Source organism: Bos taurus, chromosome 4 (genome assembly GCF_002263795.3).
Source record: "Bos taurus isolate L1 Dominette 01449 registration number 42190680 breed Hereford chromosome 4, ARS-UCD2.0, whole genome shotgun sequence".
NCBI classification, from domain to species: domain Eukaryota; kingdom Metazoa; phylum Chordata; class Mammalia; order Artiodactyla; family Bovidae; genus Bos; species Bos taurus.
In genome coordinates, this window is record NC_037331.1 from 92,719,936 (window position 1) to 92,745,292 (window position 25,357).

General features: G+C 40.2%; 2 protein-coding genes across 3 annotated transcripts; both read left to right on the top strand.

Annotated features, from left to right (window-relative positions):
• Nucleotides 1-95: 95 nt before the first annotated feature.
• On the top strand, nucleotides 96-24,937 carry CALU (calumenin). Of its 2 annotated transcripts, none has more exons than XM_005205720.5 (7): nucleotides 96-158; nucleotides 7,763-7,994; nucleotides 12,795-12,988; nucleotides 18,470-18,636; nucleotides 18,834-18,894; nucleotides 20,720-20,919; nucleotides 22,557-24,937. In XM_005205720.5, exons 2-7 carry the CDS (start codon nucleotides 7,774-7,776, stop codon nucleotides 22,659-22,661), a joined length of 948 nt encoding a protein of 315 aa, XP_005205777.1. In that variant the 5' UTR covers nucleotides 96-158; nucleotides 7,763-7,773; the 3' UTR covers nucleotides 22,662-24,937.
• LOC104968435 (nucleoside diphosphate kinase B) lies at nucleotides 15,474-16,146 on the top strand. The gene has a single exon (XM_059885932.1). It carries the CDS (start codon nucleotides 15,552-15,554, stop codon nucleotides 16,008-16,010), a length of 459 nt encoding a protein of 152 aa, XP_059741915.1. The 5' UTR covers nucleotides 15,474-15,551; the 3' UTR covers nucleotides 16,011-16,146.
• Nucleotides 24,938-25,357: the final 420 nt, after the last annotated feature.

The following is a 25,357-nucleotide window of genomic DNA, read 5'->3' on the forward strand; positions in this document are numbered from 1 at the left end:
GCGGCGGGCTGGCTGATGATTGGTCTGGAGGCTGCCGTCGTGGAGGACAGCGGCGGGGAGCGGAGCCGCTTCCGGCTGGGCGGGGCTTGCGCGCCAGAGCTAAGCCGGTGGGAGAGCGGCGGCAGCGGCATCCTGGGCTGTGGGTGCGACGGAGAGAGGTAGGTACCACGGTACACAGTTCCTCTGCCGCCGCCGTCTCCTTTTTCACTTTCTTTCTGTCTTCTGGGCCTCGCTCCCGGTGCGGCAGGGCTTCTTTGGCTCAGGGTCCCCGTTTCTGCCCTCTTGTGGTTCTGGGGCCTGATACTGCTCATGACTGCCCGGCCCTCGGCGTGCAGCCTGGATTAGAGGCCGCCGCTCGCCTTCCCGCGCGCTCTGGGAAGGGGCCTGGGGCCCTGAGAGCTCCTACTCCCCGCTCTGCGTCCTGTGGGGGTACTGTTTTGTTCTTGGCTTGCCACGTCCTCTGGCCGTGGGCCCCGCCAGTCACCAGCTCCCTCATCCTAAAGGGTCACGCTTGTTTGTCTCCTGAAGGTCGGAGGGCAGTCAGATAGCGTTATTGTTACAGCTCCCTGCCACTTCCCACGCTTGGGCCTGCTTGTGTCTGCCAGCTCCGCCCCAAAGCCACATCCCGAGAGGACATCTGCATCTGCCAAGAAAGTCGTGTTCGCTGACTTGGAGGGTGTAGAAACGAGGGGGGAAGAAAGCATACAGACCCTATGTGATTTTTTTTAAAAGTTGTCTATAATTTTAAAGAAAAGACGAATATCTCTAGCATGTTTGGCTGCATGCCTCGGTCAGCGACGGAAAATAGTTTTTAAAAACTCCAATAAAGAACTGTATTATTACATGGTTTCGTTGCTTTTAGCCCCAGATCCTAGTTCTGATTTTTAGCATGCTGAGTTCATAGGTAAACTTAATTCCCTACAGCTGCCCTGATCGAGTTGAGTGATTTTCAGTTCTGAAAGCTGCTTTTGCTTCAAGGCAAAAAGCTCCCTGGATCCCCTGCTAAAACTTTAGTAGGAGTTTTGATCTGAAGTCCTAAGTGTATAAAGTCCCAGGATAATGTCCTTGAGAATTGAATTGCAGTCACTTCCTGGCATGAACCATAAAATAAGCATGAGTTGGAAATAAGGTTTCTTATGATTTGTTTTTGTAGCTTAGAGGTAGAGAACCATAGGATTTCTGATAACTTATATTTTTGCTATAGAATGGAACTTGACACAAGGCACATGCACGTTTGACCTCATTCGGTAGATTTAGTTAACCAAGGACCAAACGATGGTCATCGTTGAAGAATTCATGTATATCTAGTACTATTGCGGCTCCACAGATAACCTGTAAATTGTATTTGTGTGGAGAGAAGATGAGTTTGTTTATCTTGGCCTAAATCTGAGATTTACAGGGATTCAGGGGTATCCAACAGGACTGTTTTGAGAATCACTAGGAGAAACACGAGCTAACAAAGATGCATTGAGTATGCCTGAATGGCTAGTAAACTTATAATCATCACTGTTAATGTAATCACTTGCCTGCATTTATCCAGTGATGTGTCAAAAGATACTCAGGGCATTTTCTGTACAGTGCATCAGTACAAGAGATCCGTTCATTGATTTTAACACACGTTTTCCTCTGTGTGTGGCACATGCATGGTTGTGCCAGGGGTGTTGGAAGCACAGAGGTGTAGTCAGGAATAGCCATTGGAGATGCTTACTAGGCCATAAGGTCCTAGTTCCAGTCTTTCTTTGAACTCTTAAATATGGCTGTTGTTGATGTTGTAATTTATGTATTAGAGTTAAGACAGCTGAAATAGCACTTTTTTTGTTGCTGGCTGATGACCAGATCCAGTAAGGGGAATTGGGGGATGGGGAGCACTGGTGGCAGGCAGGAGCTGTATTGCTGCCAAGTACAGTCCAACTAATGCAGTAAAATGTGTTAGTATACAAAAAGCACAAGACACAGTGTTAGAGATTACGATGATGGATGCTCAGTCAGTCATGTCTGACTCTTTTCAACTCTATGGGCTGTATCCCACCAGGCTCCTCTGTCCTTGGAATTTTCCACTCAAGAATTCTAGAGTGGGTTGCCCTTTGCTTCTGCAAGGGATCTTCCCGACCCAGGGATCAAACCAGCAACTCTTGCATCGGCAGGCAGATTCTTCACTACTGAGCCACAGGGAAGTCCATTAGGGATTACAGATGAGTATTAATTTATATTTAGCTGAGATCCCTGCCTTCCTAAAGTACATCTATAGAGGAGCTAAGGAGACAACTTAAGATAACCTATGATCATTATTGTGGAGTGGTACAAACAAGTTCTATAAAGTTCTTTAGAGGAATATATACAGACCACATGGAGAAGGCAATGGCACCCCACTCCAGTACTCTTGCCCAGTACTCTTGGACGGAGGAGCCTGGTGGGCTGTAGTCCATGGGGTCTCGAAGAGTCAGACATGACTGAGCGACTTCACTTTCACTTTCCACTTTCATGCATTGGAGAAGGAAATGGCAACCCGCTCCAGTGTTCTTGCCTGGAGAATCCCAGGGACGGGAGAGCCTGGTGGGCTGCCGTCTATGGGGTCTCACAGAGTCGGACACAACTGAAGTGACTTAGCATACAGACCACTTGCAGCTGGAGTGATCATAGTAGATAGGTCTTTTCATCTAGGATTTTAAATTGTTTATTTACATTTGGCACTAAAGGAAGGTTGAGCTAAAATAACTACCAAATTCCCAAGAATTTTGTGCATGTTACATATGCACAGCAAAATTGCAACTAGAAACCAAAACTCTTGCCCCTACATTTTACATAGCTTTCCTTTGGCAGTTAATAATTTATTGAAGTTTCATCAGCCAAAAGGAAACCTTCATTCTCCCAGGGTTTCTCGAATTTATTTCTTAAGGAAATTTTTTTACTCTTTAGCAAGAAAAATTTTAAGTTTGCACTGGGTTGCTTTGGTTATAGAATTAATGAAACCTAAGTAGTAGCCATTTCAAAGCTTTTCTCCTACAGCCAAATTTTGCACTTTTATATACTTGGCTAGCTTATAAAGGTATACCCTCAGTCACACAAATGATTTAATTAGAATGTATTAATGAACAGATCCAGATCCATTGATTGCTGGAGAAACGCTGAATAAATGGTTTGTCATTATTACAATTCTCATCAAATCATGAAGGGTGATGTTATTACCTTAGTATGATCCATTGGTGGTACTAAAGTCTGGAAGTGAAGAATGTCAGGTAGATCCCCAGGTGGCTTTAATTCCTAGACCTTATAACAAGAACTTTAGTATTGTTAAATTGCTATCAGACTCTTGCCCTCAATTCCCAATTGAGGTAGATGCTTAAGCATTGAGATTCCGCTTTTGCTGCAGTATAGGAGAAGGAAATGGCAACCCACTCCAGTGTTCTTGCCTGGAGAATCCCAGGGATGGGGGAGCCTGGTGGGCCGCCATCTCTGGGGTCGCACAGAGTCGGACACGACTGAAGCGACTTAGCAGCAGCAGAGGAATGCCTCCCCGCCTCCCGCCCCCGAATATCCAACTCACAGAACTGGCATTTTAACCACCACGCCCATTTCTCCCACTGTTAACACTGAGCAATGGGTCTTTGGTCAACTAGAATAACTGTGGGGTCACTCATTGTTAATGTTCTTGAGAAGCTGAATTTAATCCAGACCTCTAAATTTCCCTGAATCAACTTACTTTTAACTGTTCTGTGACCAGTGCATTTTTATTAAAAATGATTGGGAAGGAAAGGAGAAATGGCAAGAATTTAAAGCTTTCAAGAAAATTTTTGAATGGGTAAAACTGATTCTTAAGGCTATCATTGTTACTAAGAGAAATTCAAGTTTATGCTATTACCTCTCTCTCCTTATAAATTTACTGGAACAATTCATGAAAATAACTTTGTAGGAAACCATTATGGCTGACATAGTGCAAAAGTATGGTAGTAACTTGATACATTTTCTGTTCTAGCTCTTTATTTATGTCTGTAACATGGCACAGTGAAATAGAAATTAATATAAGCCACATATGTAATCTTAAACTTACAGGTGAGGGACTTCCCTGGGGGTCCAGTGATTAAGACTCTGCACTTCCACTGCCAGGGGGCATGAGTTCAGTCCCCAGTCAGATTCCTGCTGGTCGGGGCTGGGGTGAGGGGGATTTTTTTTTTTTTACAAGTGAATATTTAAAACAAGGGGCTTCCGAGGTGGCACAGCGTAAAGAATCTGCCTGCCAGTGCAAGAGATGTGGGTTCCATCCCTGGGTTGGAAAGATTCCACTGGAGGAGGAAATGGTAACTCACTCCAGTGTTGCTGCCTGGAAAATCCCTTGGACAGAGGAGCCTGGTGGGCTACAGTTCACAGGGTCACAAAGAGTCAGACATGACTCAGCGACTGAACAACATTTATTAATAAAGCATGTGAAGTTAATTTTAATAATGTATTTAATTCAGTACATACAAAAGTACCATTCTTTTATCATAAAGTGTAACATACCACATCCTTAATTCACACTAGCCATGTTTCAGGTGTTTGGTAGCCACATGCAGCTCTCATCCTGGACAGTGCAGGTCTAGTTTTCTGATTTTGTTTTTCTTTTAAGAAAAAATATTAAATGTAGTCAGACATGACTTAGCAACTGAACAGTATCAACAATTAAATGTTACCCTTGGTGAGGGAGGGGCAGAATTTGAATGAGAGAAACTTATAAGTCACTTGGAAAATGGAAGTGGGAAGATGTATTTTTCACAACCATTGATTTACCTTTAAGATCATGTGCTACAAGTCCTTTCTCAAAAAAGAAAAACAAAAATCTCAAACAACCTAACCTACCACCTAAGATAAATTAGAAGAAAAAAACAAAAGCTAAAGTCAGCAAAGAAAGAGTTAGTGACTCTGTCGTGTCTGACTCTCTGCAACCGTGTAGTCTGTCCTTGGGATTCTCCAGGCAAGTATACTGAAGTGGATTGCCATTCTCTTCTCCAGGGGATCTTCTGACCCAGGGATCGAACCTGTGTCTCCCACATTGCAAGCAGATGCTTCTTTACCATCTGAGCTACCAGGGAGGATGGGTAAAGTCAGCAAAAGGAAGGATATAATAAAGATCAGAGGCAATAGAGATTTAAAAATAGAAAAAACCAAAAGCCTTTTTTTCCCCTATTGTTTGAAAGGGTAGACAAAATTGATAAACCTCTGGTCAGGCCCCATCTAGATCATGCGGTAAAAAGCCATACAAGCAAGCTATCGTGATGGAGAAAGAAAAGGGTCTGTTAGCTCTCTATTACTTGGTTTCAGTTTGGTTGAAAAGAGAAAGATGCTTCAGAAATAACTGCTGATGCAGTTCTTCAGGAGGCTTGTATAAGTTGTTCTATACTTTTCTCACATCTTTCCACGTTATATGTCCTTTGTCTTGGGAGATACCCTTTGTTTCTAATGGACATTTTTATATGTATGGATTTAAATAAATTTGGTAGTCTTTTTTAGGGTCTGTATTCATAAAACAAGAGCCCTTTTGTTAAAGTTTCTAACAGCCAAGGGGGCTTCCCAGGTGGCACTAGTAGTAACGAACCCACCTGCCGATGCAGGAGACAGAAGAGACACAGGTTCAATCCCTGATTTGGGAAGATCCCCTGGAGGAGGAAATGGCAACCCATTCCATTATTCTTGCCTGGAAAATTCCATGGACAGAGGAGCCTGGTGGGCTATAGTCCATGAGAGTCAAACACTACTGGCAGAGTCAAACTCTACTAAGCACAAGCACAAACAGCCAGGAGTTGATATACATGGGCACAAAAAGTATATTTTTAAATATCTGCTAAAGTACAGATTTTTCATTGCCCACTGCAGAGAGATGAAGGTGAAACCATTGCTTTGTCTGGTAGGTAGTCCTTGGTGATGTTTTTAGGCACTTTCATCAGTAGTCAGTAGAAACCTAGATTGCAGGGAGACAGTAGGTGGTGTGGAAACAGAGACAAGAGTTCCTGGACACTATGTGGGTGAAGGAACAGGGAAGAGCACGCTTGAAGTAATAGTGCGGTCTGAGAAAGACTGATTTTGGATTATGAAGACCTGAGAAGTATTGATTGACAGAATGAAGGAACCTGTAGAGGGGCAGGATTGAGTTTAATTGTGAAGGGAAAGGATAGAGAGATGGATAAATGATAAAGCTGAATCACTTGGCTTTTACGCTGACCTTCTTCTTTTATCACTGGATCAAGATGTTAAGTCTCAATCTTAAATGTAGTTTTCCCTGTAAATCACAATGAGTCAATCTGTTACATTTCTGTATGTTACACAGTATCAAAACTTGACACAGTATCCCTCCCAGGCCCTGATAGTGTTCCCAGGTTTAAGCATTAATTTATATTATAACAATGGCAGTTTGCAAAAGCTGTCAGGGTATTATGCAAGAGTTGGTAGGCTATTATTCTGGGGATGTAATTAGTCATTTATAAAATTTTCCTAAATGTGAGGTCACCTTGTTAATAGGCATAAGGAAGATACTGTTGCTGTGACTCTTGATTTTTACTTGATTCTGTAAGCCTTTAACATCATAGATATCATTTGAATATGTCACAGAATAACAGCATAAAACTCATTCCTTATCTCTAAAGAATTTTATTTAAAGAATTATTTGTAGTTTGCAGTGAAAGTTTCATTTTGTCCTAAAATAAAGAGATACTCACTGTGACATTTGAGAGAGCCACTAAATCTAATTTTCTCTCTACTCTTCCACTGATCTGATTGATTAGTTCAATTATTGAAGTAGCCTGGAGTGTTTTTCTCCTTGGGCAGTGTTATTTTACTTGAAAAATAGCGTTTGTATCTTAAGAATAAATATATGTTTTTTTCCTTAAGAATAAATATGTCTCCTTTTCCAGTCAGGAGAAGTGGCTTGAAAATGTATGCTACCTAACAATGAAATTAATGTTTATCATATTGTTTAAAAAGTACACACAAAAAGGTAATGTACTCATTTAGAAAAAGGAAGATAGCACAACAGAGTACAGCATTAAAGTTCTCTCCATCCCAGCCTCACCACCCCACCCCCATCTCTTCTTCAGCCTAGGGCGTTGTTGCTATTTATAGATAAATGCTTATCCTTCCACACCATTTTCATGCATATATGTTATATTTTATGCAAACATAAGCAACCTGGAGAGGTTAGTTGACTTTTGCTTTTTATATGAATGAGATCTTGACATTGTTTTGCAACATGCTTTTGTTGTTTTCATAGACTTTTCTGGAATGTAACAGTCACTATACCTACTTTGTGGTGGTAGTGGTGGTTTAATACATATTTACTAATTCTTTGATTTAGTTCATTTTTCATTTTGTAATCATAAAATATCATCATTGATTAAAGCATCTTTGTATGTGATTTGGGTGTTTTGATGGAATAGCATGAAAAAGAACATTGATAAGCTTTCAGAAGCATGTGCATGCATGCACGCTCAGTCACGTCCCCTCTATGTCCACAGGTTCGTTTTCTGTGTCTGCATAAAGGGAGACTGCTTATAAGATGGATGTTCCTTGTAATTCCTTGTTCCTGTAATTCCTTGTCAGCCTACAATCAGACGAAGGAGAGTGGTGAAAATTTCTCGGAGTAAAACTAGAAAGTCTCATATTCTAGCATACTTTTTTATGGGTTAAATAATTGTATTTAGGATGATGTCATTAATAATTTTACTGGGTCTGAGCTTTTAATTTCCTGTTGAATTATTAAGCATACTGACTGAACTGCCTTTCTTTTTTCTTTAAGATCTGGTTATCATGGACCTGCGACAGTTTCTTATGTGCCTGTCCCTGTGCACGGCCTTTGCCTTGAGCAAGCCCACAGAAAAGAAGGACCGCGTACATCATGAGCCTCAGCTCAGTGACAAGGTTCACAATGATGCTCAGAGTTTCGATTATGACCACGACGCCTTCTTGGGTGCCGAAGAAGCAAAAACCTTTGATCAGCTGACACCAGAAGAGAGCAAGGAAAGACTTGGGTAAGTGCCAGCTCGCAGAGGGCTAGTTAGAGTAATGACCTTTCTTTATAAACCAACTCATTCTTTTTTTCCTCTTCTATCTCAGTCACCCAGTAAAGCTGTACTGAACTACATCTGCTGAAAGCTAACCATAGAATTGCTACCGCTAAAATTTAATCTCTTTCCTCATTTCTCCATTGAATAACAGTTTTTACCTCATTCTACAAAACAAAGTCATTTCTGCATTAAAGTGCCAGATACTGTAGGACTCGGCTTAAACCGCATCATCTTGATCCCAAAGGAACGTTACATGGGGATTTTCTCAACACTGTTGCTTTTAATTTTTAAAAGCAGTCTGTGACCTTTGTTGTTGACCATGCCAAGTCTTTGAGTGGATAATAAACTGCAAATTAGACCCCTGGACTGACTAATTTCTGTAGTTTATGATTTCCAAGGATGTCCTTCACCCTCTTTGGTTCATTCTCGGGTATTTGCTTAATTAAAAGCAAAACCAAATCAACCTTGGCTTTCAGAAGGTTGTATTAAGCTGTGATCTTATTGTCAGAGTATGTGTTGCTCTTGCAGTAAACAGCTGGGCCATAGTCAGGTTCTGTGGCTCTCTCCGAAGGCATCTTTTTACCTAAATAGTTGATTTGGTAGAATTCCAGCTGATTATTTCTAACTGAGAGTCTGAGAATGTCTTTTTTAGTTCTTTCAAAGGCTTGCTTTTTAAGGAAATGCAGGTTAATTGGTGAACATTTTCTCTTCAATGAATAGTGACCATCTGTGTAGCTTTCTGAACTAAATTTAACAGAGTTGTCTGAAAAGTTATATCACATAGGAATTTCCAGAAATATTTTTCCCATGGATAGTGCTGTGATTAGAAGATATTATAGGGTTTGCTTTGAGTGGTACTTAAAAATAAATTTATTCTTTCAGTGAGTTATCTGCCAACTGAAGGATACAGTATTCTTAAACACTGACAGAAATAATCAAAGATTTTGCCATGTAGAATGAGAAACTTTCCCAAAACATTGAAAATAGAGAAAACAAGCGCATCAGAGTCAGTCTTCTGTTAGGTTGTTTTTTGACTTTGAAGGACTGTGCTCACTTTTAATCTCTTAACTGTGCTAACATTCCAAGCTGAAAATAGGCGTGCATGAGGGTGTTCTCAGTCGTCATGTCTTGCCTGTTAATAACATGCATGTCCAGCCTAGATTTTGGTCTGCACACGTCTCTGCAGAATTACTGTCAGATAACAAAGGGCCTCTAGGTTTGGTGGCAGTCGGTGTTCTGGCCCTGTGCAAGTATTGGGATTGCTCTGCTAACAGCCTTCAGTAGAGGAAAAAATGTTTCTTTTAGTCCTCAGTAAATATCAAAAGTTCAACACGTGATATTCTTATCATATTTGATAAGAATAAGATGGTTAAAATGATCTTTTTCATGGAATGTGTGAATGAACCAAGTCTGGTTTGCTTCTCCCACATGTGGAGATAATAACGAATAGCCCATTAATAAGGTGATATACTGTTGAAAGCAAGAATTCCAGGTGAACTTTTTTTTTCTTTTAAAGTAGCTTACTATGGCATTTTTGAACATTGTTTGGTATGTGACTGTACACCAGAGGTTAGGTACGACAGTTTCCCCTTTCCATCTATCTAGGAGGCCAGTGATTATTAGGAAATCAGAGCATTGTTTATACCTCTAGTTGCAAAAATTCACTACTATTTTTAAATCTTTAGTAATAATATCTAAAAAGCTACAGGAAGCACTTAAAAACAATTTTAACATCCAGGTTTTAGTTTCTTTTTCTTATGAATAATCAAATAGAACATTTTTTTCTTCTGTGTGTATTCTCAACCTTACCCCACCCCAAGCAGTCTGAATATACTTAATTTTCATTTATGTGTCCTTCACATGATGATTTATCCAATTTGAGGTGGTGGTCCTTAGTAAAGTTTTCACTTATTTTGATATAGAAATGAAGTAGAGCTGTTCATCGTCCTTTTTTGGGGTCACAGGCCCAATCCCTTTGGCAGTCTGATGAAAACTAAAGTAAAGTGCAAGTATATGAATATATGTAAAATTTTGCATCCTTAAAATTTCTGGAATATTTTGAACCCTCCTGGAATCCTTTTATTGACCCAGGTTCTTAAAAAGCCAAAGGATTTGGCTTTACGCCTTTTGAAATGTAGAGGCATATGTCACCTCTTAGAAATGACATAATATCCACTTAAGTGCATTGTGTCTGTCCTAGAGTAAATACTTATTTAGTGGCATCATGCATTTGTAGGGTTCTCCAGTGTCATAGAAATACAATACCATTAGCTTTATAAATTAACATGGGCTTTTAAAGATCAGAGTTTAGAGCTTCATGCCAAAAATAGGCTGTGCCCACTTCCAGTGTACTTTGACAACTGCCTGCAGGCTGGATAACTAGAAAGATAAGGATAGCTTTTTTATTTTTAAATAGTTGCGTGGTTATTTTTACTATTGTTTTTAAGATATGTGACAGATGATATGTGGCCCACAAAGTGAAAAATATTTGACTTTTTCAGAAAAAGTTTGCTAACGTCTGAATTGAACCATTTGGGATATTTCTGTTGGGATGAATAGAATAGCATTCAGCCAACTTCATTAGGAAAAGCCCATCTTAAAGAGTCATGCCTTTTTTATCTTAGTGATGCTTCTCTTTAGGCTATTAATAATAGTTTAAAATTTTCTTTCGGGAATAAGTACCTTGCCTTTTTTTGTCTTAATAGTACAGTGGAACTCTTGGTAGCCAATGCCTTTCAGACACAAACTGGATTCCATTATAGATAATGTAGAGGTTTTTGAACAGGTAAAACTTAATCTGTTGGGGCTTCCCTGGCGGTCCAGTGGTTAAGATGCTGCACTCCAGTGCAGGGGGCATAGGTTCTATTCCTGGTCAGGGAACTCAGACCTCTCGTACTGCACAGCACAGCCCCCCAAAGAGTAAGAAAAGCTAATTTATTAATATTGTTAAGATTCTACAGATTCAAGTTGCAAAAAAATTTTTGTCCCATGTCCATGTAGATGCAGAAGGGTATTTGAGGTGACTTCTTAGTATTTTAGGGGACTTCCCTGGTAGCTCAAACCATAGTCTGCCTGCAATGCAGGAGACCCAGGTTCGCTCCCTGGGTAGGGAAGATCCCCTGGAGAAGGGAATGCCAATCCACTCCAGTATTCTTGCCTGGAGAATCCCATGGACGGAGGAGACTGGCAAGCTACAGTCCATGGGGTTGCAATGAGTCAGACACAACTCAGCGACTAACACTTACTGTTTTACCTTTTTAAAAAAATATTTTAGAGTAAAAACTATAAGATTCTTTGAAGGAAAATGCTTGTTAATTACAGGATTTAAGTAATAGACAATCGTGGCTAACAGCATATCAATCAATATCGAGGTGAATTTGTGTCACTTATATTCTCTGATTCTAATCACTTTCCAATGTTGTATTCATAAGAATACAGACTGGGAAATGACAGTCTTTTTCAATCCTACAAACAATAGAGCATAGGGGTATGCCAAGATTTCAGTTCCAATAGAAGTTTTTTTTTTAACAGTAGAAAAATTATTTATTCTTGACCCTTGAATTCTTTCTAAAATATTCCATGTGATGAAATAAGTGTGCATAATGGACTTCTACTGTGTCAATTCCATTAGAAGTTTTGATTTAAAGTTCTTTTGACTTGAGCCTCCCTACAAAGGGCCAAGGGGTGTTTACGTGATCTTTTCCTGGCTCTCTTAAAGAATGTAGTCAGTGAATATTACTGCTCTTAGGCCATTAAATAATTGGTGTGTAAAATTGTAAAAAAAAAAAAAAAAAAGTTCTTGTGACTTTACATAGGCAGTTTTAGCTTATATAAGTAAGCAATTGCATCTTTTAACAGAAGTTTTCATATCATGCACATATTTTGAAATCCTTAAAAAAGTCTTTTTAAAATGTCTGTTATTAATATGACAGTGCTGAAAGAAAGAAGCTTATGAAGAGCAAAGTATATTCATTCTTTAGCCTTGTAGTTTAGTTTATCATCTGCACCCTAACCCTCTCAGCTTATTAACATTCTCATAATCAAGGATGTATGTTCTTACCACATTACTTCTTCAGAGCTCTCTGTTTTTGTGGTTATATGTAAAAATCCAATTCAATATAGTGTATAATAACTGCTGGCCCCCTTTTTTTTTAATGTATAAGCATGCCTATGTCTCTGTACTTATTTTGGGGTTTAAAAGAAAAATCTTGACTTTAGGTATAACTGATCCTGGAACTTTTTTGATATCTTTATATTTTTAGCAAAAGTGTTTTGGTTTAAAAAAAAGACTTAATTTTTTAAAAAATCTGGTTACAATTTTTGAATTTTTAGAAAACCAAGTCAGTGGTTGTGATTATTTACCCAGAAATAGAGATTCTCCTAAGAGCAATAAAGAAAAAATATAAAAATTTGCATGTTGTTTGATACTAAGAGTGAAGAACCCAGATAGGAAAGGATATTCACTCCAAAGTTCTGACCACTGGCTGAAACCTACCTCTAAAGGGATAGTCCATAGTTTGCTTTTGGTTCCAAGTACACCAGCCATGGACTGTGCTTGTCTTATCTGGATGACTCATTTCAGAGCAGCAACAGGCACTCAAGAGAAAAATTTTCAGTTGCCCATCTGGCAGTTTTGTTTTGGAGACAATTTTTATTTCCATCCTTTAGCCCTGGGCAACACCCGTGGCCACAGCACACATCTGGCTAAGTCCAGAGCCTTGTGTCCTTTTAACCTCTTGCTGGATTTCTCTGCATTTTCTACAGAAAGATTGTAAGTAAAATAGATGGCGACAAGGACGGGTTTGTCACTGTGGATGAGCTCAAAGACTGGATTAAATTTGCACAAAAGCGCTGGATTTACGAGGACGTAGAGCGGCAGTGGAAGGGGCATGACCTCAATGAGGACGGCCTCGTTTCCTGGGAGGAGTATAAAAATGCCACCTACGGCTACGTTTTAGGTAGGTCCCTACTCTCTGGGGGAAAAAGCCTTGTGGAGCCGGCACCTTGAAACGTAACTGTTTTGTCTTGTAGAATGATTGTAGATAAAATAGACGCGGATAAAGATGGGTTTGTGACGGAGGGGGAGCTGAAATCCTGGATTAAGCACGCCCAGAAGAAATACATATATGACAATGTTGAAAACCAATGGCAGGAGTTTGATTTGAATCAAGACGGCTTAATCTCCTGGGATGAGTACAGAAACGTGACTTATGGCACTTACCTGGGTAAGGGGCAAGGTGTCAGCCTGGTGGAGACCATGGTCTTGAGTCAAAGAAACAAATGGGTCAAGCAGTGAAGGAAAGGAAGGAATTACACTTATCTTAGACAGTTTGATGCTGTGCTGATTCTCCTTCACTTTATTAATTTTGAATTTGTATATTATTTATTTTTTAAAATTTTTTTTATTTTGGTTTTCTAAGGTCTGACATCTTTTACGTCTTTTAGCATTTCAGATATATTTTCCCATTTTTTTCTTGCTGACATCCCTCAAAGAGACCATTTTTGGAGTAAATTCTCGTTCAAAAGGCTGCATTGTACCAACAATGCAAAGCAGGAGGCTTTGAGATGTCTCTTGACATGGTCACATTAAAGCGTTGGACCTGAAATTTAAACCAAATTAGATTTCTTTGTAACTGGTGACTATAGGAGGAAAATTACTCTCTTCCCTTGCTAAAATAAAAATCAAGTGTAATGGCATTCCTTGATGAAATTTAACTATTTCAATATGTCTGCTTACTGAAGTTTAGAAATGAGTATTTCCCATTTGTTTTCTCTGACACATGAGTTTATTAGCCTGCTTTGCAAATGCTTCGAGGCAAATCAATGTGACTTTGATTGCTTTTTGTTGTTTTGGTAGCTTGTATGCTTGGGCCACCTGTTAGTAATTTTCTTTTACTTATTCCACTTGCCTGCTATTAAATGCTAGGTGGCGATCTTACCAAGTTGATGACTTAGGGTGTTTTTGTTAGTGATATTCCTCTTTTGTACGTGGTCACAGTTTGAGATGAAACAAGAATGTATAAATGTTACTTCTTGCATTTTTATTCTGGAAATGAAATAAATTTCTGGGTGAAAGCAGGCGTTCTCCATCACTAACAGGCAGTGACTGTATGATGGTCTGTTTCCCCCATTGGATAACCAGCTGTCCGTGTTAATTACAGGACTGCATGCATTTCTGGTGAACAGATTTTTATTTCTGTGTGGGGCTTGTTCTCATTCCTGAGACAAGAGTGGCCACCTCTCTCATGCTTGACACTTAGCCAAGAACCAAACATATCCTCCTCCCAATTAAGAACACATGTATTAAAAAGTCAGTGCAGATAGAGAGACAACCATGCTTCTTGCTCTCTGTCTGAGACCCAGAGCTTCATGATGTGTTTGGGATTAATTATAAATACAAAGTACTGGGTAGGCAATTGGTGATCTCAACAGAATGATGTGTTACTAAATCTCAGCTCAGACCTAGGCACTCACTGTCCAGAAGGAGTTTTAAACTCTTTTTATGATTATGTGCATACAAATCTGTTGAGAGCTTTGTTACCTCACAGGGCCAATGATTCAATGTAATGAGTATTTCTACTGACTTGAGACTCTGCATGAGCTGAAGCACTGGCTGGAGAAACAATGTCTTTATAAGGCATCTTTCCCTGGCGGCCTGGGGGTGGACAGTGCTGGGGTAAGGAGGCGCCTTCCAAAAGTGCTGAGGAGTTTTTTGTGAAAATGTGTTCTTGACTCAGTTGAGTTAAGGTAGAAATCATCTTAGCTTCTAATTAGGGTCTGTCTTAATACCTACTTTCCACAAAAGGAACATTAACCCCATCTCTGCCACAAGTAAAATATGAGATGCTAAGATCTGCCCTGTCTATACCAAAACCAAAACTAGATCACGAGCCTACCCTTCACTGTGTGCAAGCCAGCTGGCCCAGTAAACTGGTGCTTAGGACAGATAGGGCACTCTGAGCAGTGATGATAGACATGCGAGTTTAGTCATTAAATACAGTTCTGTAGCTTTCTTCTTCATCCTCATATATGTGTGTGTGATCCTAGTCACCAAGTTTTACTTAAGGAAAGAGGGCTCTCAGCTAAGAATCTACTCTTAACATGTAAGTTCTGTTATCTTATTTATGTTACATAGTTTGTACTGATGATTTGTTTAGAAGAAATGACTTAGTATCTGAGTGAAGTAGTATTTTCCTTAAATTCTCAGTCTCTAATCTATTATGGCTTTGAGTATACACATAGGGTCCCCAAAGCCCCAGTTTAATCAGTAAACTGTCTTACTGAATTTTGACCTCATCAAAGAATGAAGCTTCAAGTTGCTTAACTCAAAATAGAGCAATAGTTTATTGTTGTTGTTTTTGACTGTACTTAAAAGTATGGAAAGACTGAATTACAATATCAAAAGTCAGTAGTGGCCCTCCTCCGCGGGCTCCCAGCCGAGTCAGTCGCTCAGCTCTCGGCTCAGGTCTAGGCTTTGGCCGTCATCGCTACCCGCACCCGCGCTCACCCCCTTACCGGACCATGGCCCACGCGGAGCGCACCTTTATTGCTATCAAGCCGGACGGCGTGCAGCGCGGCCTGGTGGGCGAGATCATCAAGCGCTTCGAGCAGAAGGGATTCCGCCTTGTGGCCATGAAGTTCCTTCAGGCCTCTGAGGAACTCCTGAAGCAGCACTACATTGACCTGAAAGACCGCCCATTCTTTCCCGGCCTGGTGAAGTACATGAACTCAGGGCCAGTTGTGGCCATGGTCTGGGAGGGCCTGAATGTAGTGAAGACAGGACGAGTGATGCTTGGGGAGACCAACCCAGCAGATTCTAAGCCGGGCACCATTCGTGGTGACTTCTGCATTCAAGTTGGCAGGAACATCATTCATGGCAATGATTCAGTAAAAAGTGCTGAGAAAGAGATCAACTTGTGGTTTAAGCCCGAAGAATTGATTGAATACAAGCCTTGTGCTTTTGACTGGATATATGAATAAGAGGTGGTCAGCATCAGTCCCTTCAGGCACCACTTCCTGTGTTCCTGGGCACAGCTCTTCATTCCACTGATATGGAAGCAGTAGGATGGATGTTTATTTCCTAAAGCATATTTACCAATAAAGCCTTTAAAAACTGCGTACAGCCTCCCGTGATTACTCATTATTAAGCTGAAAGAAGTGACTTGGTCCCCTGGCTATTGTAGTGTTATCCAGAATGAATGAATTCTGCTTGTTATGGAGAACTCATCTGACCCTTCTCAGCACCTAGTATACTTCCAGACGAGAAGGAAAGCAGCGAGGCTGAAGAGGACAAGTGCGGCACTGACTGTGTATCTGAGGACACTAATGAGATAACCAACACGGGATGCAGACATGCACATTTCTGTACAAAAATTGTTGCAACTTCGCAGGATGAAACAGACTAGTCAAGCTGTCCAGAGTTACACTCTTATTGACTGCAAACTGGGCAAGTTGAAGAAGTGGAAAATGGAAACCTAAGGATATCTGTAAGATGAGGATGATACCAAGACAATGCAGGGTTAAATGAAATAATGCATGTAGAGCTGTTTAACCTAGTGCCTGGCCCATGGCCGGTACACAAACAGTCCCTGCAATCCTACCTCCCTTCTTACTCTCTACCCTAGGGTGGGATATGTATCATGATTATTCCCTGGGCTAAAGTAGTTAAGTGGTTACAAAATCCAAATTGTCTGTTTTTAAGGTTAATTTTTACTGGATTGGCAAAGTTGTAAAACGATACCAAATAGTACCTATCATTATCATTTGGATTTTGCCTTAAACATGAGATTATAGAAATATGTGGGTTTACGAATAGCTGTTTTTGGAAAACAGTGACAGCTTTTTATGTCACTTCCACATAAAAGACTTAACATTGAAAAAAAAAAAAAAAAAAAAAAAGTCAGTAGTGTAGTGTTAGTAAGGGGCCCTGTGGGTTTGTTTGTTTGTTAATAAAAACTAGTGCTATATCTTTTTTTATTTGATCAGTATGTTTTGGGAATAATCATTTCTTACCTTTAATGTGGTGTCTTTTACTTTTCAAAATATCTTCACGTGTTATCTTATTTTGGTCCATATAGCAACTCAGATTGAAAAGTTGTTTTGTTTTTCCCCCTTTTTTGCCATGAACTCCTTCACATTTTTTCAATTTGAAGTTCATTTTTCTAGATTCTTAGGAAATGAAGTGAAAGTCACTCCGTTGTGTCCGACTCTTTGCGACCCCAAGGACTACACAGTCCGTGGAATTCTCCAGGCCAGAATACTGGCATGGGTAGCCTTTACCTTCTCCAGGGCATCTTCCCAACCCAGGAATCGAACCCAGGTCTCCTGCATTGCAGGCAGATTCTTTACCAGCTGAGCCACAATAACTATTGCTTGTGCAGTTCAGCATCCTAACAGATAGGTCCAAATTCAATTTGGTTGTAATCTAATATTTATCTTCTGTAACAGATTTATTGAAGTATAAATGACATACAGTTTATTGCACTGCACATATTTAAAATGCACAACTGATGAGTTTTGCCATATTTGTATGCATCAGTGAGCCCCTCACTGTAATTAAATATTTCCATTACCCCCAAAAGCTTCCTTGTGTCCCTTTATAGTCCTCACCTTCCTCGTGCCCTGTCCATGGCATCCACTGATCTGTTTTCTGTAACTTGATTTGTTTGCATTTTCTAGGATTTTATAAAAATGGAGGAAGTGGGGGTAGTGAACTGAACTTGTATTTCATGGTATATTTCTGAATTGACAAAAGAAACTAAAATGTGACCTTTCAGAGTGGTGCTGTTCTGGTATTGAATCTAAATGGCCTGTAATGGGATAGAAGGCCTTTGATATCTGGCTTCTTAATGAGAGCCTAATGTTTAATAAATGTTTAAATAATGTTTCCTAAACATAGCAATAGTTAACATGTATTAAAAGCCAGGTCTGTGCCAAGCTGTGTTCGAGGCACTTAACTTCTATTTATTTGCTTATTTAACCTCGTAACAATCCTGTGAGGCCAACTCTGTTACTGTCTATATTCTACAGATGAGTAAATTGAAGCACAGTTAAGTTGCTTGTCCAAGGTCACATGGCTAAGAAGTAGTAGAGTTAGGATTCAAACCCAGACCATGTGACTTTAGAGCCATCACTGCCCCTTGGATATAACTAGAAAACTGAAGCCCTCTAGTAGCCTAGATATTGATAACAATGAAGCATTTATGTAACGGATCACATAGGCCAAGAGCCAGGGTTCCATGTTGAATTTACATTCAACTCAGACCTGACTTTGTAGTCTTTGATCACCAAAACTGAATGCCTTTAGACTGCTGTAGTTTTCCCTGAGTAACCAAGTTAATTCTTCCATGCTAGGTTTATTGTTCTTGGAAATTGATTTCCATACATTTTCATGTTTTCTGGAAGTCTTTTAAGATTTGACCTAAATTTTTGTTTCCTAGATGATCCAGACCCTGATGATGGATTTAACTATAAACAGATGATGGTTAGAGATGAGCGGAGGTTTAAAATGGCAGACAAGGATGGAGACCTGATTGCCACAAAGGAGGAATTCACAGCTTTTCTGCACCCTGAGGAGTATGACTACATGAAGGACATAGTAGTACAGGTGGGTGAGAGTGAGGATTCTCAATGGAAACTTCTCCTTTTGTTGCTTACACTCTTTCCTATGGTTTAACCATACTTGAATAGATATACATTAACACATACATACGTGTGTGTTTAATGAAGCACAGTTACTTGTCCTAAATAATTGCCTGAACTAATTCATCCAAATACTAGATCTAATTATTCTCTTCTGTCTAGGAAACAATGGAAGATATAGATAAGAATGCTGATGGTTTCATTGATCTGGAGGAGTATATTGGTAAGTCTGTTTCTAGTGTTTTTCTTAGAAGAACCTGGGAAACTTTGGAAGATATGTTCACCAATAAAAACAATCTACTCCATGGGTCAACTCTTAGCACATCATTAACTCAGACCAGCATGGGAAATAGTGGGTCATGATAAAGTGTTGAGTAGCACTGGCCAATCAAAATGTGAATGTGAGCCCCAAATGTAATTTTAACTTTTCTGTTAGCCACATCAAAAATAATGAAAAGAAACAGATGAAATTCACTTCAAAACTGTATTTTATTTAATCTAACTTTCCAAAATACTACAATTTCCACATTATCAAGGGTTTTTTTTTTTTTCTTTTTTCACACAAGTCTTCAAAAGTTTTACACTGTAGCACATCTCAGTTTGGACTAGCCACGTTTTTTTTCCTCATAGCCTGTGGCTACACAGTATGGGACTAGCTACGTTTCCTTTCCTCAGCAGCCAGTGGCTGCTGTAGTGGACTGCACTAAAATAGCGCATCCCAGCTGCCCTGTGGAATTGGCACTGAGGAGTTGTAGGGGACCTAGGCTGGTATTAGGCAACTAGGGAACAGAACAAAAGAGACCCTTGGGTGAGTAAGCAACCAGGAGTTGATGATTCCTCTTCGTCTTTCCTTTTCTCTGTATTCTATTCGTAGTTTCTGTAGAGGTTTCCTAATTTGTTTCCTTTTGTCCTTTTTTTTTTTTTGGCCATGCCATGCAGTTTGTGGGATCTTAGTTCCCCAACCAGGGATCAAACCCCACCCTTGGCAGTGAAAATGTGGAGTCCTAACCATTGGACTGCCAGGGAATTCCGAGTTGTTTACTTTAGATGCTGTACCTTCAAGGCAGTTTCTCTCAAGTACAGCTTTTTTCTTTTTTTTCTGCTATGCCGCTGCTGGCGTGTGGAATCTTAGTTCCCCAATCAGGGATTGAACCTGCATCCACAGTATGGAATCTGAACCACTGGACCACCAGGGAAGTCCCTAAACATTGCTTTAAAAAAAAGGAGCTGCCTCTTACCAAGTAGTTGACCAAATTGTTTCACAGTTCATGTGATAGAAAGTAGCATAAGACAATGCCCATCATTTTAAGAGATACATTGTAAAGTATATTTAGGCATTGACTGTAGACAGTTTGACTGTTTTACGTTTACAGACACTTTTACATCTCAGATTTTCCTGAGGATTTACAACCACATCTTTCTAAAACTAGTGGTCAGGTTAATTAACTGCCTTGTAGTGAAATGGAACGCAGGGAACAGGTGTCTTACGAAAGTTGGTCTTTACCTTTCTTGACACTAGTCATCTCCCTTTGTTTCTGCATTTTAAAAAATACTTATGGCTGCGCTGAGTCCTCACTGCTGCACGCAGGCCCTCTCTAGTTGCAGTGCCTGGGCTTCTCACTGTGGTGACCTCTCCTCCCACTGCAGAGCGCGGGCTCTAGGCAAGTGGGCTGCAGCAGTTCGGCTCTCAGGCTTAGTTCCCCCGTAGTAGCACATGGGATCTTCCTGGACCAGGGGCCAAACCCGTGTCCCCTGCATTGGTAGATGGACTCCTAACCACTGGACCACCTGAAAATCCCAGTTTCTGCCTTTTTTTAAAACAGTTCTCTTTGCTCATATCATTCAAGACCAATAGCTTGAAATATTCTTTTTGCAAGATCATCAGGAAAATGCCTTACTTCATAATATCTCTCCAACCTAAAATACCCTTATAACTTCCTGTGAGATTCCAAACTAATGAGTGAGGAAGAAAGGTCAGATCAGATTTGCATGGGGCAGGCTTTGAGAGAAGACACACCCACCTTATGTATGGATGTCTGTTCATACAGGTGATATGTACAGCCATGATGGAAATGCTGATGAGCCAGAGTGGGTCAAGACGGAGAGAGAACAGTTTGTTGAGTTTCGAGATAAGAACCGTGATGGAAAGATGGATAAGGAAGAGACCAAAGACTGGATTCTCCCCTCAGATTATGACCATGCTGAGGCAGAAGCCAGGCACCTGGTCTATGAATCAGACCAAAACAAGGTAAGCCTGACTAGGCCCAAGCAATCTAGCAGTGGTCCAAGTCTGTCTCTAGGAGATTGCCTAAAAAATTCCTATTAATGTACATAGAGCATCTAAGGTTTTAATTAGTCCAAGTCTGCTATGGAGCTAAAGTTGGCGACTGAAACTTACAGGGCAGCACTGGCTCTATGCTCTCTCGTTTTAGAAATCCCTTTGCCCAATGTTCTTAGCATTGGAGGAATTTAGGCCTCAGCAAGAGCCTCTGGGTATAGCCTGTGCCCAGCGTGCCTCATCCACTATCTTTGGAACCCCAAGAAATTTTCTTTGCCTTTTTGTTGTTATTTCCTTTGTTCTTTTACCTTTTACAGTCTCACTTTGCCTACTCAAAGCTGATTATTTCCTTCTTAAATCAAGTATGCTTGTTGTAGCTTATAAATCAGCTTTTCTCTATTATAATTCAGTTCAGTCGCTTAGTTGTGTCTGACTCTTTGCAACCCCATGGACTGCAGCACGCCAGGCTTCCCTGTCCATCATCAACTCCCAGAGCTTGCTCAAACTCATGTCCATTGAGTCAGTGATGCCATCCAACCATCTCATCCTCTGTCGTCTCCTTCTCCTCCTGCCTTCAGTCTTTCCCAACATCAGGGTCTTTTCCAATGAGTCAAATCTTCACATCAGGTGGTCAAAGTATTGGAGCTTCAGCATCAGTCCTTGACCAATTATCTCGGAAGGCATTTGGTTCATTGAAACAGTGGTGTTACTACTGAGCCCTGTCACCTTTTTCAGAGAACATTGTCCTTAGAGCAGACTGAAAATCAGTCTAAAGATGGGTTTTAGAATTCTCAATGTTCTTTTATTTAGATTAATCTTTGGTTTTTATGTAGTTTCTTATCGATGAGCCTTTTTAAGGGTCAGTCTGTTTTGAGTTCTTGCTCAGTCTCTTCAGTAGCCAGGTGCTGAGACATGAGGAAAGGAAACTCATAGTCATCCCTTGGGAATCTGCCCTAGCTAATTCTTGAGATAAGATCTGGACCTCCATTAGGGGTTCTGTCTGTAATCTGATTGGTAGCTAGCGCATTTTGGTGGAGATGGCAGTGGCACCCCACTCCAGTACTCTTGCCTGGAAAATCCCATGGGCGAGGAGCCTGGTAGGCTGCCATCTATGGGGTCACACAGAGTCGGACACGACTGAAGTGACTTAGCAGCAGCAGCAGCAGGACATTTTGGAGTTGAAAACTATGCTTGATAGTAACAGATTTCATTGTCCCTATTAGACAGTGACTTGATTCACTTTGAAGTATTTTTCCTGGCTCTTGTTAAATATCTCTTACCCATATCTAGGAGGTGTCCCACATTTTGCTGAAAAGGGAGCATTTTCTCCCCAAGAAATAAACCCATACCGCTGGCATTGTCCTATTCAGCTGTATTATTTTCATCCTTTTAACCTTCTTGATAAGGAAATATATTAATTGCTCTTTTCTTCCGTGTGTGTGTGTGTTGGGGATGGGCCATGAGTACTGAGTTCACATTTAATTTAGTGGGAATTAGAATCTTAAATCTTGACAATTCTTAGATCCCCTATTATATGATAGCAGTGTTTCTAAATTTGAAATGGGAACTTATATTTCGCCTCAGTTCACTGTTCTTTCTGCTTTTAGGATGGCAAGCTTACCAAGGAGGAGATTGTTGACAAGTATGATTTATTTGTGGGCAGCCAGGCCACAGATTTTGGTGAGGCCTTAGTACGACATGATGAGTTCTGAGCTGCAGACAGAGGAACCCACATTTCTTCAAAATAATTTATTTTTACAGCTTCTGGTTTCACATGAAATTGCGCTACTGAGACTGTTATTACAAACTTTTTAAGACATGAAAAGTTATAACAGAAATGATCCCGTCCCCATTCCTCCTCCTCTCTGAGGGACAGGAGGGAAACCGTGCTTCTGAGGAACAACTCTAATTAGTACACTTGTGTTTGTAGATTTACACTTTGTATTATGTATAACATGTGTGTTTATTTTTGTATTTGTTCTCTGGTTGGGAGTATGATATGAAGGATCAACATCCTCAACTCACACTTGTAGGCAAACATTAGCCCTTCTCTCTTTCTCAACCCTTATCATGTAATTTTTTATAATTTTGACTTAAGTTTAAGCCTGAGATCAATAAGAAATGTTCAGGAGAGAGGAAAGGGAAGAAATATTCCCCACTATTTAGAAAGAGAACACTTAAACTTGCCTATTGATAAGTGTATTTCATAAGTAGTAGGGGCCGCATGTTCCATTCAGTTGCTTCATGTCCAGGTCCTAGCATTATCTCGGCAAGGACAGATCCCTGTGCTATAAGAAAGCTTGAATCGACTTTATTTCATTCATCCTTTTTTTCCCCCCCTTCCCTGTAAGACTAGCTGTTTGCTAATTTTGTCAAGCACAGCTGTGGTGGGAAAAGTTGGGGCCAGTGTCTTGAATATCAATCAAGTAGTGAGTGTGATCTCTTTACAGAGATATAAATAGAAACAGCTGGAAAACTAAAGAAAAAATCCAAGTGTTCTTAGGGCACATGCTTTTTTCTGGGTGTGCGTCTATTGAAGTGCTCAAGCCTGTCTTTATTCAATCAGTCAGTGCCCCATTCAGCTTCTATTTCCCCAGGTGTTCCAAGGAACTAATTTTGATTTCATTGCAGTCAAAATGTGCTTTTCCAATTGTGTCATTGAAAGTGCCTTTAATGAGAGAAACGGTCACTGAATGAGGATTCTCTTAAGAAACCCTAAGATAAAAAGAAAGCAGACGAATTGGACCACCTTAAATGAAAGCTTAGAACCTCCTGTTGTGGTGGGGATTTTTTTCTTCCCTTTCTCTTTTGGACAGTGGTTCAATAGCAGTATTAGTTAGGGGCTTGGTTGCAGTGTTCTTACCTTGTGGGCTGATTGCTGAAAACCACATGCTGCTGAATTTACCAGGGATCCTCATACCTCAGAATGCTAACCACTTACTACCAGGCCTGTTTCTGTGTCAGCTGAAGAGGCTGAGCTAAGGCTCAGAGATGAGAGGACTCTTTGGTTTGAGGACCGTCGCTCACCCTTCCTGCCTTAGACCCATCCCTCCCTATGTCCCCATCTCCCCGCTGCCAAAAAATGTTTATCATGGATCAACATTGTCAGTCCTTATCAAAGAGAGGAACATTGTAGAAAGAGCTGAAGAAACCACCTCTGTTCCCAACTCACCTATATTTTACATAACAAGAAACTGCCTTTTTTTTTGGTCCCTTTCATACACATGGACCTCTTTTGAGAAGAATTATGTATTCCAAGTTTTTAGCCCTCAGGTTACTAAGACAAATATATATATATATAACCTTTATTATTTCATGTATCTTTCTGGATAATACATTCAGGTGGTGCTGGGTGATTATTATAATCTGAACCTAGGTGTATCCTTTGGTCTTCCACAATCATGTTCAGGTGGGCTCCTTGGCCTGGTAAAAGGCCAGATATCACGTAACTTCACCCTGGCCTTTGCATTGAGCTCTTGAGAGTGGATACATTCTTTGAACCCCCATATAAGGAAATGGAAATTCTCGGCCTTCCAGATTCCCCACTTGAATTGTTAAGAAGACTGGGGATAATTAATAATGCCACCAACCCTTGCTTGGAGAGGGCACAGTGCAAATTGTGTGGCAGGAGAGCCTCGCAGGTCACTAGGTACAGAGAACCCAGGCCTTATGTTAAAGTCATGCACTTAGAAAGCAAATCTCCATCTGCTAAGATAGCGACTTCTGGATGCTGGGTGCTCATCAGTAAGCATTTGTACTCTAATCTCTAATGACCCTCCTGGAATTTTTTTTTTTTCTTTTTGGTTTAAATCAAGCCTGAGGCTGGTGAACAGTAGCTACACACCCACATTGTGTGTTCTGTGAATGCTAGCTGTCTTGAATTTGGATACTGGTTATTATTTTTTATAGAGTGTAAACCAAGTTTTATATTCTATAATGCAAACAGGTACCTATCTGTTTCTAAATAAAACTGTTTACATTCACTGAAGGGTGTGTATGTCCTTTGTTTTCTTAAGAAATGGAACTCTTGCTTAGAATTATGGGGTTATAAAATGTCACAGAAAATGGACCTCTCCTAGAAGGTTTACCCCACCCCAACCCAGAGAAGTTGCTACCTTCTCCCAAATTGGTTACTGAAATCTTTAGCATCCTTATACAGCCATAACCCTTCTCTGCTTCTCTTAGGCCATGTAACTGGAGAGGAGCCCAGCTGCTCATTACATAATTGTCTGATACCAAACACAGCCATTTCTGAATGTACACACATTTATCTTGATTTTTATTTCAAAAAGGCCTACATGGAGTAGGGAGACAGAATATAAGGTAAAACAGTTTTTTGAACATTTTGTATAGTTTATAAACAGTATTGAGACGTGCCAATTCATTTTGAGAACATGAAGGGAGTTGA